Source organism: Ictalurus furcatus, chromosome 14 (genome assembly GCF_023375685.1).
Source record: "Ictalurus furcatus strain D&B chromosome 14, Billie_1.0, whole genome shotgun sequence".
Lineage (NCBI taxonomy): Eukaryota > Metazoa > Chordata > Actinopteri > Siluriformes > Ictaluridae > Ictalurus > Ictalurus furcatus.
In genome coordinates, this window is record NC_071268.1 from 19,643,373 (window position 1) to 19,658,715 (window position 15,343).

At 38.2% G+C, this 15,343-nt stretch overlaps 2 protein-coding genes across 3 annotated transcripts; both read left to right on the plus strand.

Moving 5' to 3' along the window:
• The first annotated feature begins 6,691 nt into the window (after positions 1 to 6,691).
• slc15a5 (solute carrier family 15 member 5) lies at positions 6,692 to 12,438 on the plus strand. The gene is made up of 9 exons (XM_053641771.1): positions 6,692 to 7,244; positions 8,022 to 8,244; positions 8,386 to 8,555; positions 8,788 to 9,008; positions 9,273 to 9,459; positions 9,546 to 9,734; positions 9,822 to 9,953; positions 10,074 to 10,182; positions 11,524 to 12,438. The coding sequence occupies exons 1-9, from the start codon at positions 6,884 to 6,886 to the stop codon at positions 11,639 to 11,641; spliced, it is 1,710 nt and encodes a 569-aa protein (XP_053497746.1). The 5' UTR covers positions 6,692 to 6,883; the 3' UTR covers positions 11,642 to 12,438.
• Positions 12,439 to 13,533: 1,095 nt separating this feature from the next.
• Positions 13,534 to 15,342, plus strand: tmem17 (transmembrane protein 17). 2 transcript variants are annotated; one of them, XM_053641476.1, is made up of 5 exons: positions 13,534 to 13,793; positions 14,088 to 14,191; positions 14,561 to 14,674; positions 14,774 to 14,917; positions 15,008 to 15,342. In XM_053641476.1, the coding sequence occupies exons 1-5, from the start codon at positions 13,679 to 13,681 to the stop codon at positions 15,104 to 15,106; spliced, it is 576 nt and encodes a 191-aa protein (XP_053497451.1). In that variant the 5' UTR covers positions 13,534 to 13,678; the 3' UTR covers positions 15,107 to 15,342. The 2 variants fall into 2 exon arrangements, with proteins under 2 accessions (XP_053497451.1, XP_053497452.1); XM_053641477.1 differs by lacking the exon at positions 14,561 to 14,674 and having other exon boundaries at positions 15,008 to 15,318.
• Position 15,343: the final 1 nt, after the last annotated feature.

The following is a 15,343-nucleotide window of genomic DNA, read 5'->3' on the forward strand; positions in this document are numbered from 1 at the left end:
TCTAAGGTTGAAAGATTACAAAGTGAGTCACACTAACCACAACACTATTGGTAGTCCTTAATAAAAACATTTTTTTTAAAAAAGGCAACATTTAAATCTGAAGCATTTTTAACTGGTTTACTTTTAAAGGGTTCAAATGAGGTGTTGACTTTGGACTTACACTGACCTACATGACTGGTGAACAATACTGGTGAGCGAGTGACTAATATAGCCCTGACAAACTGCAAATAGACTATTTAAAGCCCTAATTGTTTCATTTCATATGTAAGCTGCCTTTATTTAGATAGAAATGTGGTGAAAGAAGGACCCAGAAAGGGAAAGGAACTGAACTGATGCAGTGAGGTTTCCTAGCAACAAGAGAGCAGTGAGGTAAATGCTACTTTAGTGCCATTCATTCATTTGAATATGAGAAAAAGGAAGAGTTTTTCAAGCTATTTTCAAATATTTTGTTCATGGTGAAACCAAAGATTTGCCTCTCTGTGGTGGAATATGGCAGCATACGCATGTGGTCATATTTGAGCACCAAGCCATGCAATAAACAACAATGAAAAAACGGTTTGCTTGTGATAAGGGAGAATCTTGATTTTTCTCTCATCTTCATACAACCACAAAGCACAAAAAATCCCATTCAACACCTATTCAACAGAGAACAACAAAAATACTTAAACATAAGAAAAAACAATCGTGTGTTGTATGCAACTGTGCCCCCACCTCTCTGTCCTTAATATTTTAATCTTCAAAGCTGCCCAGCGGTCTTGTTTTGCTTTGGTATGGCCTTTAGCATCGCTATTCACCCCATTCAGACCTCTGAGGCCGAGCAGAAGCATCTGTTGACAATGGCTCTGAGCTCACTCTTTCTCAGGGTGTCCAGCTGCACAATGGATTTCTTCAGCTCCTGCATAAAAGAGCGTTGTGCACAAAAAAGGTCCAAATTCAATGGCATTCCTCTTCTCAATCTGGCACAGCACATGCTCCAGCTAACCATCTCAAATGAGGATTTCTTTTTCTGGTGAATCAAGATACATTCTAAAAACTCTTGCAAGCAAATGCTTGACTCTCAAAATCTTACCCACAATTTATCAAATGTTACATTGGGGTAGTTAATTAAACTCACAGAATAAAAAATAAAAACATACAGTCATGGAAACCTAACTGCAATTTCCTATATGATATAGAGATAATTAGTAAATTCATTAAAAAAAAATCAACTTATTACTTATGTGTAATTCATATAGTGTGTTGAGGCCATCCTTAAACTCTCTGTCCACATTAGCTCCCCTATCACATCCTCCATCTGGGCCAAGGGAGCACCATTGTCACGGCACACAACAGCCCCTTTGGCACCTCAGCAGTGTAACATCTCAAGGCTGCTTTACCTCAGTACCTAACTTTCCAGCATGAGAGAAAAGAACTGGGCACACATCACACTGCAAGTGGCCTAATCGCTTTACACCATACAGTACATCTGCACTGGCCGTTTTCACACTGCAAATCAAAAGCCACCTCACTAATTAGAGCCCGCAACCCATTCACTGCTATCCTACTTTTGGAAAGTGAACTCTTATATTCTGTGGCTGAGCAATAAGATGTAACTGGTCCAGATGAAACCACTGGCACTCTCTTTTTTGCTTGTGCTGTCTGACGGTGGTCTTATGTCTCCATTGCCAAGGCTATTTACAACCAAGCAAACCACTCACAAGCAAAATGAAAGTAAATGTTTTAGAAGTTGTTTGTCTTTTTATGCCCTTTTAAGCCATGTTGTGTGACCCTTGACTAACTGAAAGCCTGTATATCTTTAGACAGTTCCAGCATGATGTGATTTGTATTTTTAATAAAATGTTTTGTAGATCATAAAGGTTTGTAGCTGGAGAAGAAAACATTTATACTTTAGTTTGCTTGTAAATAATAATAATAATAATAATAATAATAATAATAATAATAGTAGTAGTAGTAGTAGTAGTAGTAGTAGTAATAGCTAATATTATAGTTATTTTGCTATTATTATTTTATTATATATACAATTATCTATGTCTATGTATATTATCTATATTATTTTATTATTTTTATAATGAGTACAATATGTCAAAATTCTTTATAAACAAAAGATTAGATGGTCAAAACAAGGTGTTAAAACATATTAAAGAACCAATTTACATTTCTAATGAATTCATTAAAATCTAGCAAAATAAGTACCACTTATTTATAGTGAACATTTCTAATAGTCTCTCTAACACTAAGCCCGAGTTTAGAGGAGCTGTAGCAGAAAAATCTGAATTGCAACCGAACTGCAACTAATCCTCATAATTAACGGCAAGCTTACACGGTACAACGAAAGAAATCTGACTACTAAAAGGTACTTACTCTGTATTATATGATACCTTGGGATGCAGGTGTGAACACTGCACAGTTACATTATGTGAAACTTAAAGAAAATAAGAGGTTACTCACAGAATACAGCCTACAGCTTGAATATGAGTACAGTACTATCACATCACACAGATAATAGCACAAACTTGAATTGGCCATGCTGTCTAGACTTTTGACATGTATGCAGGATTATGACACAGCTCACACTACATGACAGCTGATTAAAACTTCAGAAATTCTTTTTGACCTCTGGCAGTCTGGTGGAATTGATCAGGCACCGTTTACCATTTCAGCCTGTGCAATTCACACACAATTTAGGCACAATTCAAAAGATTTGTTTGTCACTAACTACAAAACTGTGTCTTAGTCAAGCCAAAATCATATATTGTAAAGCCAGGTTATCAGCAGACCTTCCTCAGCTGAACAAAGGACTAAAGATGGGCTTATACTGCATCAAGAGATCAGAAAGATACACTGCAGCTAAACTATTCAGAGTTAAACCATTCAAATGCAGAAGTTTGTAGTCAATGTGAAATGTAATTGGCAGCCAGTGTAGTTTAAATAAGACTGTAGTAATGTGCTCTGACTTTCTCCATCTTTCATGTTGCATTTAATGATAAAACTAAAAGGAAATATAGCCAAACAAATATATATACTTTCAGAATGTGAAGATAATACACTAAATTGATATGTAAGCATATAATTTGTTTTTAATTCCAATACACCATTGTTGTTCTAAATTAATTATTAAACTTCCGATTGCAGAGGTTGTGTTTGCATATCCTATCCATCCATCCATCCAACCATCCATCTTCTATACCGCTTAATCCTTTTCAGGGTCACGGGGAAACCTGGAGCCTATCCCAGGGAGCATCAGGCACGAGGCAGGGTACACCCTGGACAGGGTGCCAATCCATCGCAGGGCTGCATATCCTATATATCCTTTATATATCATTTCTATCTAACTATATATGATGATATAATATCAAGTGAATTATAGAGGTGTATAACGGTTCTGTTCAGTGGAATGTAGTATTAGATGCATCCTGGTGGGTTACCAGGTGTCTCCCTCTTGCTCTGCTTCTTGCACCCCCTTTTTGGAAAGTGTAAAATCACATATATTGAAATACTTCTGGTCAGTACGAGGGACCATACAGTATGCACTACAAATGTTTGTGTTTCCAAGGCAAAAACCCATTTAAAAGCGGTATCCTTATAATCAACTGATTTTTTTTTAATCAGATGTTATAGGTCTGATTTAATTACAATGTCATGCTATTATGAAACAGAATAAATTATTGAATTTAATTAAAATAAAATATACATTTTAAAGGATATTTGTACTTGTACAAGCTCTTGAGTTTTGCCCACTTCAGAGTGATGTTCATCCTGGCACAGTTCATGTCTCACACCTTGTTTAAGCCAACTCAAACAGTACCTCCAAGGGGAGAATTTAGGAATTGCAATTATTGTGGCAGTGAGGAGCTTTTAAAAAGTCTTTAAATATTGAATCAAATATAATAAATAAGCATCTCGTAATTCATTTTCTTGCTATCATGCATGTTTGTGTGAGGTCTTTTAGTAGTATTGCATTATATGTAATACTACTAAAATAACACAGACAGTAGCATAAAGACAGTAGAAATATCGTGAAAGTGAAGTGTGAAGTGCAGAATGTGATCCATGGTGACTGAACTATGGGCTCATTCACTGATGCACCACACAGCGCTGGTATTCTTTCAGTCTTACTGGTTTCTTTTCAGCAAAGCTCTGCTAGCTCTGAGATCCATTCACACCCAGTCAACACCAGCGTGGCCCTTTCTCTGCTCATAATTGGTGAACTCAGGCAGAAATATTTGAGTCCAGCACACCGCCTGCAACCATCCAGAACACCGAGTTTGAGACAAGAACACAAAACGCACAACAACAACAACAACAACAACAACAACAACTTTAAAAGGATGCTTTCCTTTAATGAAATGACAATTCCTTTCGATCTCTACGAACACTGAGAATAATGAGCAATAATTAAACAATAATGAGCATTCAGCAAACATGTATTTCTGAAATACTGGAGATTATGGTTAGTTTGTCAGCATTCTCAGCATTCCATCTGAAAGGTTTTGATTTTTATTGGCTTTGATGCTTATTAACCTCATATTTGGACAGATCCATGAGCGGTCATAAGATACTCATTTTACACGGTGTCTAAAAATGTCCAAAGACTACCTGTATCTGTGCAATAAAGGCGAATATGACCCTGCATTCAGCTTTCCACAGAAGTGATCATTTGGCCAGAATTACATAATTTTTGGCCTTCGTACATTTGAGCTACAAACTGTGTGTGTGTGTGTGTGTGTGTGTGGGTGGGGGTGGGGGGCATCATCGACACCTCATCTTTTGATAGCAACATTCTAGCCGGCTAACTGTGATGAGTGATTTATATTTTTCTCCTCAAAACAGCAAACTGTATATTCAGTATTACAGATTCCACAAGTTAATTTGTCTGTATGTTGATTGAACTAAAGCAAATATTGTATATCCAGCATAACCCATTTTAAGAAGTGCTAGTTAGTTTACTGCTGATGCTGTGCACAACCATGTTCACACCCACACACCAAGTTCACTCTGAACTCAAAGGAACTCAGATTTGAGGAGACCATCCTGAATTCTCTGATAGGAATTCCGAGTTGAGGGGGTGTTTATCCAGGAAATTTGATCAGGAATTTTGAGTTACAAAGTCTAGTATAATATAATATAATTTTCCAGGGCACTCCCCCACTGAAATTTGTTTGGCCAACCACAGGTGCCCCCTTGTGGTTACCCAATCCATGCTCCCTGCCGGATTTGCTCCACGCCTAGGTGTGAGTGAGTGTGTGAATGTGTGTGACTGTTTGTGACTGCAGGATAATAAAGAATGAATTACTGAACTGTGATTGTGCTGCACAAAAATACAGAGGAAGCGTATATTCTTACAGTTTGGGGATGGTTGACAGGTACACCCAATAACATCATGTTTAGCTTTTTAGATGGTTTTACAGTGGCAAAAAATAAAGGTTTAAACTGGGTTCCCCATTTTTTAGTAAGACACTATTTACATTTTCTTCTTGATATAATTTATATAAAATTATCTTCAGCGAGGATCCATCCATACATTTTCTGTACCACTTATCCTAAAGGATCGCGGGGAATCTGGAGTCTATCCTAGGGAACTTGGGCCCAGGGGAGGGTATACCCTGGTTGGGGTCCCAGTCCATCGCAGGGCACAATCACATTCACACACTCATTCAAACACTACGGACACTTTGGACATGCCAAAGCCTACCAGCCTACCATGCATGGCTTTGGCTGGGGGAGGAAACTGGAGAACCCGGAGGAAACCCCCACAGCACAGGGAGAACAGGCAAACTCCGCAAATACAGGGCCGCAATGGGAATCGAACCCCCAACCCTGGAGGTGTGAGGCGAATGTGCTAATATAAGGTGGGGCGTAAGTGAGTAATTGCGAACCGTTATAAATAAATAAAAAATTAAATGACCACAAGTAACTTCTGAGGTCTATTTATATTTCGGTAATGGTGTGACCCACTGTTTGCCATCCAGTCAACTCATGATAAAAATACTTCATGCTTTGGTGAGAGCAATGTTATATGTGCATGTTAATAAAATATATTGATTTTAGAGCTGTCTTATTCCAAAAGTTAACAAACTATGAATTCACACTTCATGACCCTTATCTAATTGTCTGCACTGAGCACAACAGTTCTAACATAGAGGATGTTTTTTCTCACTAAGCTGTGACATGCTGTTGGCTTCTCTAGTCACTAAAGATTTTTTTAGCTTTAATTTACTTGGCACACTGCAGGCACCACTCTGATGCATGCTTGTGAAATTAATCATTGTCATATTTTTGCTTTGAACCAAGTTAGAATTGTGCAGAATAAAAATGTTTTGCATAAAATTGATTAAATATACACCATAAACAGTGGTCAGCTTTAAAAGAAAATCGCTTACTAGAATAAGTTTGGTGGGGTTGACAGAGATTTACATATTCCATTGGATAAAACTCCTGAACTACACCATCACTACTGAGTATCTCAGCCCACTATACTCTTCTTGTGCGGATGGAGCATTAGCACAATAACTAAAGATCACCTAGAACCTCTGAGAAGTAATTACAGAAATATGTCACACTTTCCTGACAGCATTTTCACCATCAAAGCTCATGCCTTCACATTGGCGTCATGTCTGCTTTCTTAATGAGCTGAACCCAGCAAGGAGAAGTTCATACACTAGTGAGGAGAATAGGTGAATAAACATTACTCAGAACTCGTAGTGAAAGCTCAGCATGAACCCTTGCACGTGCAGATGACTTTGCTTTTTTCATCACAACCATGAGCTGCTACACGTAAGACTTCACCAATGAGTGTGAATTGCTCCTCCTGTTTTCCAGCATGGATAGAGGGAATATACCAGTCCCTGAACAACACTTCCAAAGGAATAGTTCCTGAAGCACCATGGTAGCCTTGAATGTTGCCGGCCTTCATGATGATCGTCTGCTAAAGAAGATCTCTACCACTTGCCACCTGAGTGGGAAGGTTACCCCACGTAAGCCCCGAAAGCCTCGGAAGAAAGTGAAGGCGATTATCTGTGTTCTTTTTGTGGAGTTATTTGAGAGGTTCACTTTTCTTGGGATTGTGTGTAATATGATCCTCTTTTGCACCATCAAATTGGGATATGACAATTACCAAGCAGCCACAGTAAACCTGTGTTTTGTGGGAGCCAGTATACTCACACCTGTTCTCGCTGGATGGTTTGCAGAGACGTGTTTGGGAAGGAAAAAAGTTTTCTACCTTTGTGCTCTACTTCATTTCTTTGGTGAGTTGGTGTTCTAAGAGTTAACAAATGTTCAACTGATTTCGATTCATTTTAAAAGAACTCTCGGTTCTTAATGTGTTTAATGTTTAATGTGTGTTTTATCTATATGAAGATCTTTACATGGTCAAAGGTTATATAAGGACACTTTGGAGAATTACTGTAAAGAGAATGAATATAAAGATTTAATAGAGAGTATAATAGTAAATATAAACATCATAGATAACTGTCATTTAGAGATTTTTTTCATTTTCAAGGTTCATTGTAAATAAATGATCGTGTCTTAACTTCAAGTTTAATTTTAAACAAATTATACTGTCTTGTCTGAAAAACTTTTATCTATTGGCGATTCTTGATACTGTTGTTTTACATGACTGACAAGTAAAGGCTATCTTTAATGGTCTTCATGACTTTATAGCCTATCTGCCTGTGAATTGAGATTCATTTAATATTATTGTTTGTCTTAAAAACCAAAATTATTAATGATAATGTGAGCAGTGTGGATCATAAATCCTTCCTGAGTGAACCTAGTAAATCCTTCTTTGATATAAAGAGGCTACAATTCTACACAAATGCACTATTTTGCATGTCTATCATAAACAGATCCACACATAATTCAAATCCATGTCAACAAAGAAACCTAAGAAAAAAAATCAACATTTGCGAATGAATCTATATATGCTTAATAATTATGTTTGACTCCTTCAGAGCTTATAGGATTAAATGCATAGGATGCATCGGTTATTGATTTTATGCCTTTCTGCCCTTTTCCTTTCATAGGCACAGCACTGCTCCCTGTAGTTGCATTTCCATTTGACGATTTCTACATGGACACACACAATATTATACATCACCTTGAGCCGCAGATACAACATATTCTCTTCTACACAGGGCTGCTGGCTGCTGCTTTTGGTATTGGGGGGATACGTGCTATCCTTTGTCCATTGGGAGTCAATAACCTTCAAGGTTATAATCAAAAGAAGATACTATCCTTTTTCAACTGGTAAGAAATTAATTACTTTCTATGAGCGAACAGAAAAGCCAGTATGGAGTTGTATCAGCCACTGCATTAGTTCATTGTGAAATCTGAGTCTTTATTTGTTTTTTGAAAGATGAAGTAACACACTTGACATTATCCCAACAGGATCTACTGGTTAGTCAATCTGAATTCTACAGTCATCTTTTTGGGGATTGCCTATATTCAGCAATCTGTTGGCAAAAACCTGGGCTTTCTCATTCCCTTCACTTCCGTTCTCTTGGGTCTCATTGGAATACATATGGCATGCAGCAATCTTATCCTACACCCCAAGAAAGGTAGCATTGAAAAACACACCTGGAAACACAAAACCTATACTGTAATCAAGACCCCACTAAATGCAAAGGAATATAGAAATGATGGCTTTAGCAAACACATGGATTAAGATTATATATTGTGCAAACATCACAATAATCTATCTTTTGTCTTTGCTCTTGATAATGAATGAATGATGAATGAATGTTACTAAACATTACTTCCGGAATGTTTCCTGTTTTGGGTGATGTACAGGTAGTTCGTTGCTGACCACAGTGGGTGTGTTTCTAAACGCTTTACAAATGTGCTGTCTCCGTTATCGTCATTTGAGTGGAGATGTGAGTGACTGGCTTGATCGTGCCAAAGAGAACAACGGAGGATGCTACAGTGAGACCAAAGTAGAAAATGTTAAGATTCTGGTTAAGCTTTTTCCACTTTTTGGTCTGCAATTACTCTACCGGGCTTGTATAACCCAGGCAAGTATGCATGGAAGAATCATCTGTCTTATATGAATTCAATTGTGTTATCTGTGTTATATGAAATATAATAGGCAAGTCTTGAAAGCATAGCCAAACATATTGTGAAGTGATGATTGTTGATGACCAGATAATTCTAGTGTAGACCAACATTTTTGGCTATTAAAGTTAATAGTATTCTCAATGAAGGCTTCTATCAAATAGAATTGGATCATTCATTCATGGATCAATCATTTTTTCCCCTATGTCTTTGTTCATTTACAGATTCCATCAGGATACTTTCTCCAGACGATGCATTCAAACCTCAACCTTAATGGTATCATGCTGCCAATAGCAGCTATGAATGTAATCAGTATTTTGCCGCTGCTAATTTTAGCACCGCTACTGGAATTTGTCAGCACCTGTTACCAGTATTTAAAGAAAACACCTCCCTCCCCAGTCAAACTCATAAGTAAGCATCTTCAGTGTGACCGTTTCAAGATAACCAGCAAAATCTTAATAATGTAAAGTTAACCAGTGTGCCATCTTCTCTTCCAGTAATCGGTCATGCGTGTGCGGCTCTGTCTGCACTAATTGCAGGTATTTCTGAAATTCACAGAAAGCACTATCCTCAGATGGATCAGACCCTCTCAGGAACAGTGCTTCAAGTGTCCTCAATGCCCTGCATTCATCTTGCACCTCAGTACATCTTACTGGGTGTGGCGGAGGCCTTTGTCACACCAGCATGTAAGCATTCATTCTTATGTGCAAAACTGTTTTAAATCCATTTTCACTGAACCACTTCAGTCTTATATTTATTATTCTTCTACTCAGGCTCCCTTATCTCTTTCTGTCTGACTCCCAGCAACCTCAGAGGGATCTCCCTACAATTCCTTACTCTCTCCTATGGAGGAGGATGTTTTCTGGGTGCTCTAATGACTCAGTTCTTTTACTTGGTGTCTGGAGGTAAGGACACTTTTTTTTTTTAGATCTTATAACAATTCAAACATCTAGAGAAACATGATACCTGTTTTTGGTAATCTAAGTAACTGCAAATGATTGAAATCTGCACATTTTTGCTTTCAGGAAGCTTTTATCCAAATATATTAAACAATGGCAATATGGAGAGATTTTTTCTTACTTTAGCAATATTGATGGCCATAAACACCCTGATATTGTGGAAAATATCTCACAGGTAGGGTGTAATTTATCATTTTGTTCTTTGTTCATACATCACATATGGATTCCATGCATAAATGGAGCTACACCACATCATCCACAAATAATGTATTTTATACTTATACTAATCAGCCATAACATTAAAACCACTGAGAAGTGAAGTGAATAACATTGATTATCTTGTTACAATGACACCTGTCAAGGGGTGGGATATATTAGGCAGCAAGTGAATAGTCAGTTCTCAAAGTTGATGTGTTGGAAGCGGGAAAAATAGACAAGCGTAAGGATCTAAGAAACTTTGACAAGGGCCAAATTGTGATGGCTAGACGACTGGGCCAGAGAATCTCCAAAAATGGCAGGTCGTGTGGGGTGTTCCTGATATGCAGTGGTTAGTACCTAACAAAAGTGGCCCAAGGAAGGACAACCGGTGAACTGGCAAAAGGATCATGGGCGCCCAAGGCTCATTGATGTGCATGGGGAGTGAAGGCGAGCCCGTCAGGCCCAATCTCACAGAAGAGCTATTGTAGCACAAATTTCTTAAAAAGTTAATGCCATGATAGAAAGGTGACAGAACACACAGTGCATCAAAGCTTGCTGAGTATGGGGCTGCATAGCTACAGATCAGGTGACCATACTGACCCCTGTCAGCTTTCACCGCTGAAAGCACCTACATTGGGCACATGAGCATCAGAACTGGACCATGGAGCCATGGAAAAAGGTGGCCTGGTTTGATAAATCACATTTTCTTTTACATCATGTGGATGTCAGGTGTGATGGAATGCACTATGGATGCAATATGGGAAGAAGGCAAGACAGGGGAGGCAGTGTGATGCTCTGGGCAATGTTATGCTGGGAAACCTTGGGTCCTGGCATTCATTTGGATGTTACTTTGACATTGTTGCAGACCAAGTACATCCCTTTATGGCAACAGTATTCCCTAATGGCAGTGGCCTCTTTCAGTGGGATAATGCGCCCTGTCACACTGCAAAAATTGTTCAGGAATGCTTTGAGGAACGTGCCAAAGAGTTCAAGGTGTTGACCTGACTGCATCTGTGGGATGTGCTGGACAAACAATCAGATCCATGGAGGCCTCACCTCACAACTTACAGGACTTAAAGGATCTACTGCTAACATTTTATGCCAGATTCCAAAGCACACCTTCAGAGGCCGTGTGGAGTCCATGCCTCAATGGGTCAGAGCTGTTTTGGTGGCACAAAAACAGGGGAACGTACATAATATTAGGCAGGTGTTATGGTGGATCAGCATAGCTGACAATATGGCAGGCACCAATATTGTTGAAAATGAAATGAAAACTGTGATCAAATCAGCTGCATCATCTGTATGTTTTCTTGTGCAGGTACACAGATCTGAGTGTTGAATTGCATACAAGAGTGAGACAAAGTCGACTGGCGGAAAAGCTTCTACAGTATAAAGCCTGTTTCAGATATTATACACTGGAACCTCAACATCCATAGAGTCTATTATTTAACTTCTGCATGGTGTTCAATACCTTATTGCATGTTTTACTGTACTACATGGATTTAGCAAAGTATTGCTGCATTATGTTTATTTAAAAAAAAAATCATTGTGGCGCTGGCGTTACACACAACATTTTATAGAAGTATGTGCTTCAAACGTGTTTTCTCCCACAAATATGCCTCTTCAAGCTGTGAAACTGTTTATTATTGCATTAACTTAATGAAATTCTTGGTGCTACGAATCCCTTAATGTGAATGAACCACCACTGGCGGCATACAATAAAGTTGCTTTATAATATGAAAAGATTATTTCTGTGAGTGGCTGACTTGACAAATCTATATAATAAACATTGTTTCATCTATTAGAGTAATATACGTTATCACTGATGTTAACTTGCGGATTTTAGGTTTTGCTAAGTGTCATTCATCTCTATCAATCCACATTTGAGGTACATAGGTTGCCAGAAATTTCAAAACCTCAATGAAGCTCTAAAGCAAAGTGGGGTCCGTGGTGTAACAAGAGCAATAAAACTACTTCTGTAGGGGTTCCCAAAATAGGAGTCAAAAACCACATATGGGGTCACTTGATTTTCTAATGGAGTCACCAGAGAAACCCACAGTCTCCTCTTTCAGTTTTATTCATTTATTTTACAAATTCTCATCTTTTGTCCAAATTGTCCAATGTGAATGGGTGTATGAGTGTGTATGTGATTGTGCCCTGTGATGGGTTGGCACCCCGTCCAGGGTGTCCACTGCCTTGTGCCTGAGTTCCCTGGGATAGGCTCCAGGCACCCCATGACCCTGTGTACAGTAGGATAAGCAGTATGGAAAATGGATGGATGGATTTTGTTTACTAATATTTTTAAATGTTACTGGGATTCACATTCAGACAAACCACTTTAAATTTAAAGCGCATGTGGTATTTTATTCTTACAGTCCTGACATGTGCACCAAGCATAGAAATTCAGAAAGAAAAAAAAAAAAAGGTTGTTTTTTTTTTAATTTCTTTAAAATAAATTTCCCCAACCTGCCAAAAGGTCTGTTTCATTTGAGATGCAGCTCATCATGGAATGTTTTAAAGAGAGACAGAACTCTTCAGTTAGTTTAATATTGCTGTGGATGAAATCACTAAAGCTTTTACAGTTTGATGGGCAGGGGATGTTTTGGCTTTGACGTGCCATCTAGAGTGTTGTATTTAATCCTCCAGATGCACATAAGATAGCCGGATGTGTGTGAACAATACCAGTTGCAGCTGCTTCTGTACACACACACACACACACACACACACACAAAGACACAAAGACACAAAGACACAAAGTCATGTCTCAAGTATAAACCAGACCCTCCCATATCAGGCCGTTTCACACCACACTGGTGTGGATTTTTTTTCCTATAACAACACAACAGTTCCTACTTGGCTACTAAGTTAGTGCAAGTGATACGAACAGTTATTAACATAAAAAGTTTAAAAGTTACACTAGTCCTAAATTATAAATCTGGAATTAAACAATTTTAATAGTCAATGACTATTTGGGCTTGTTTGCCCAAAAAATTCGGGAACACCTGTATTAATGTCAAGTCTTGGGATGGACTTGCCTCCCATCATCTCACACCCAGTGTTTCCAGGATCCACTACAACCCTGACCAGGATAAAAATAAATAAAAATATATTTTTTTTAAAAAAAGTTACTCAAAAGTTATATAAAATGTACATTTTAACACGGGTTAACTGATTTGGGTTGAGTAGGTGGATTGTTCCGAGATTTATCTATTTATTTATTTATTTTAATAAATAAATAAATAAATAAATAAAGCTCTAAAAGGTTTTGAACAATTTTATTATGTTCATAAAATGAATCTGTCCTTCGATCATGAGGGGGCCAGTGGATTTATTCTATGTTTTTACACTGAAAAGGTGATGCAGAATGTGGGAATAGCTGCTCTTAAACACGACTTTAGGACTCTTGAACGCACCCCGCCCTCACCACTGTTGTTAGCGGCTGTGTTTGGTAGTGACACCTTTAGCTTTTCACTATGGATCTCCCAGAACCCATAAGAAGGCGTTTGGGAGATTTTTCACGGACTGTTTTCGTGAATCAAAGCCAATCACAACTTTCGCCCGAGGATCATATCACATTTCTCAATCACAGTGAGTTTGCATGCCTCTAATCAAATACCATCAGGCGGTACATCTAACGTTAGCTTTAGCTAGCTGTCTAACTAACAATGCTAGCTCTTCATTCACTTCCACCACTTATCCAGCCCACTACTGCGTCTCTAACCGGCAAGCTTGGACTGGTTTATTAGCTACCGTTTATTGGGACATGATAAGTTGCGAAAGCATTTTTAGATCATTTGCCAGCTGTATTTTAACCGGGTATATTCCCTGCCGGAGTCTTAGTGTTTATGCACTGACTGCAGCTCCATCCCTGTTCATCCGCAGATACAGATGTTGTGTCCAGCCTGCCTCTTCAGATGGCTCTCTTCTTCAACATGTGCTTCTTTCCTCTGTGGTGGATTAGTGAAGTCGTAATGCTGCAACTCAAAGTAAGTCATTAATGCTGTCACCATTTTTTTTGTGGAGTTTAGTGATCAGCATGACTGCCCTACTGAAAAAACAATAGAAACCATCACAGAAATTCTAATGGCTTCCACTACAAATACCATTACAAACCATCAGCTAAGCATTGCCATTATTGGTCCTTAATGGTATCCACTAGGTATAACATGCAACCAATAGAAGGCAACATATTACTGGTAGAGACCCACAGGGACCATTACAGTTTCCATTAAAACCAACACAATTCCCATTATAACCATTACAAATTCTATGACTGTTTCTATTGAGTTTTTTTTCCAGTAGGGTGGTGCATTTCTCTCTCTCTCTCTCTCTCTCTCTCTCTCTCTCTCTCTCAGTATCCTGCACTCCCTGATTACTACAAAGTCATCCTAATTACCGTTCTAATTTTAATGACCCTCATCGAGGCGATCAGGCTCTACCTGGGCTATGCAGGTAATCTGCAAGAAAAGGTAAAGACTTTTGTAGTTTGTCCGAATGCTCATACTTAAAATGCATGTATGTTAATGAAGTCAGTCTTTTTAGATATTATAGATAATGCATCATTATAGGTCCCTGAACTGGCTGGCTTTTGGCTCCTCAGCCTCCTTCTGCAGTTCCCTTTGATTCTGTTCCAGCTCTTCAATGAAGCTATACTCATTCAGCCGTTGGAAAGAGGAGTTCATATAGTTCTAGCATTGTTCATTTTAACAGAGGTATAAACAATGATCTTGGAAAGCTCTCAAAACAAGTTATAATCTGCCCTTTGTTAAATGTTTCTCATTTTATCTGTATTGTTTCTGCAGGCTGTATCTGGTTTTGTTGCACTGCGTGCAATGGTCAGACACACTGAAAGCCGCTTCCACCTAAGCCAGTTTAATGGTATTCAAGACCACAGATCATGACAGTTCTACCACTGATGAACTGCATATCTTTGAAAATAATATACATAAAAAGACTACAGTGATTACTTTTATATCACATATAACTTGGCATTTCAGTAGCATGTCTACGTGTGCAAATCACATAAAAAAAAAGTGTTCAATTTAACTACTTTTTTGGATTCTGTTTTTCTAATTTAAATGACAGTTGCCAAAGTATTTTATGGTTTTTTATTTTTTATGTATTCTATATTAAAACAA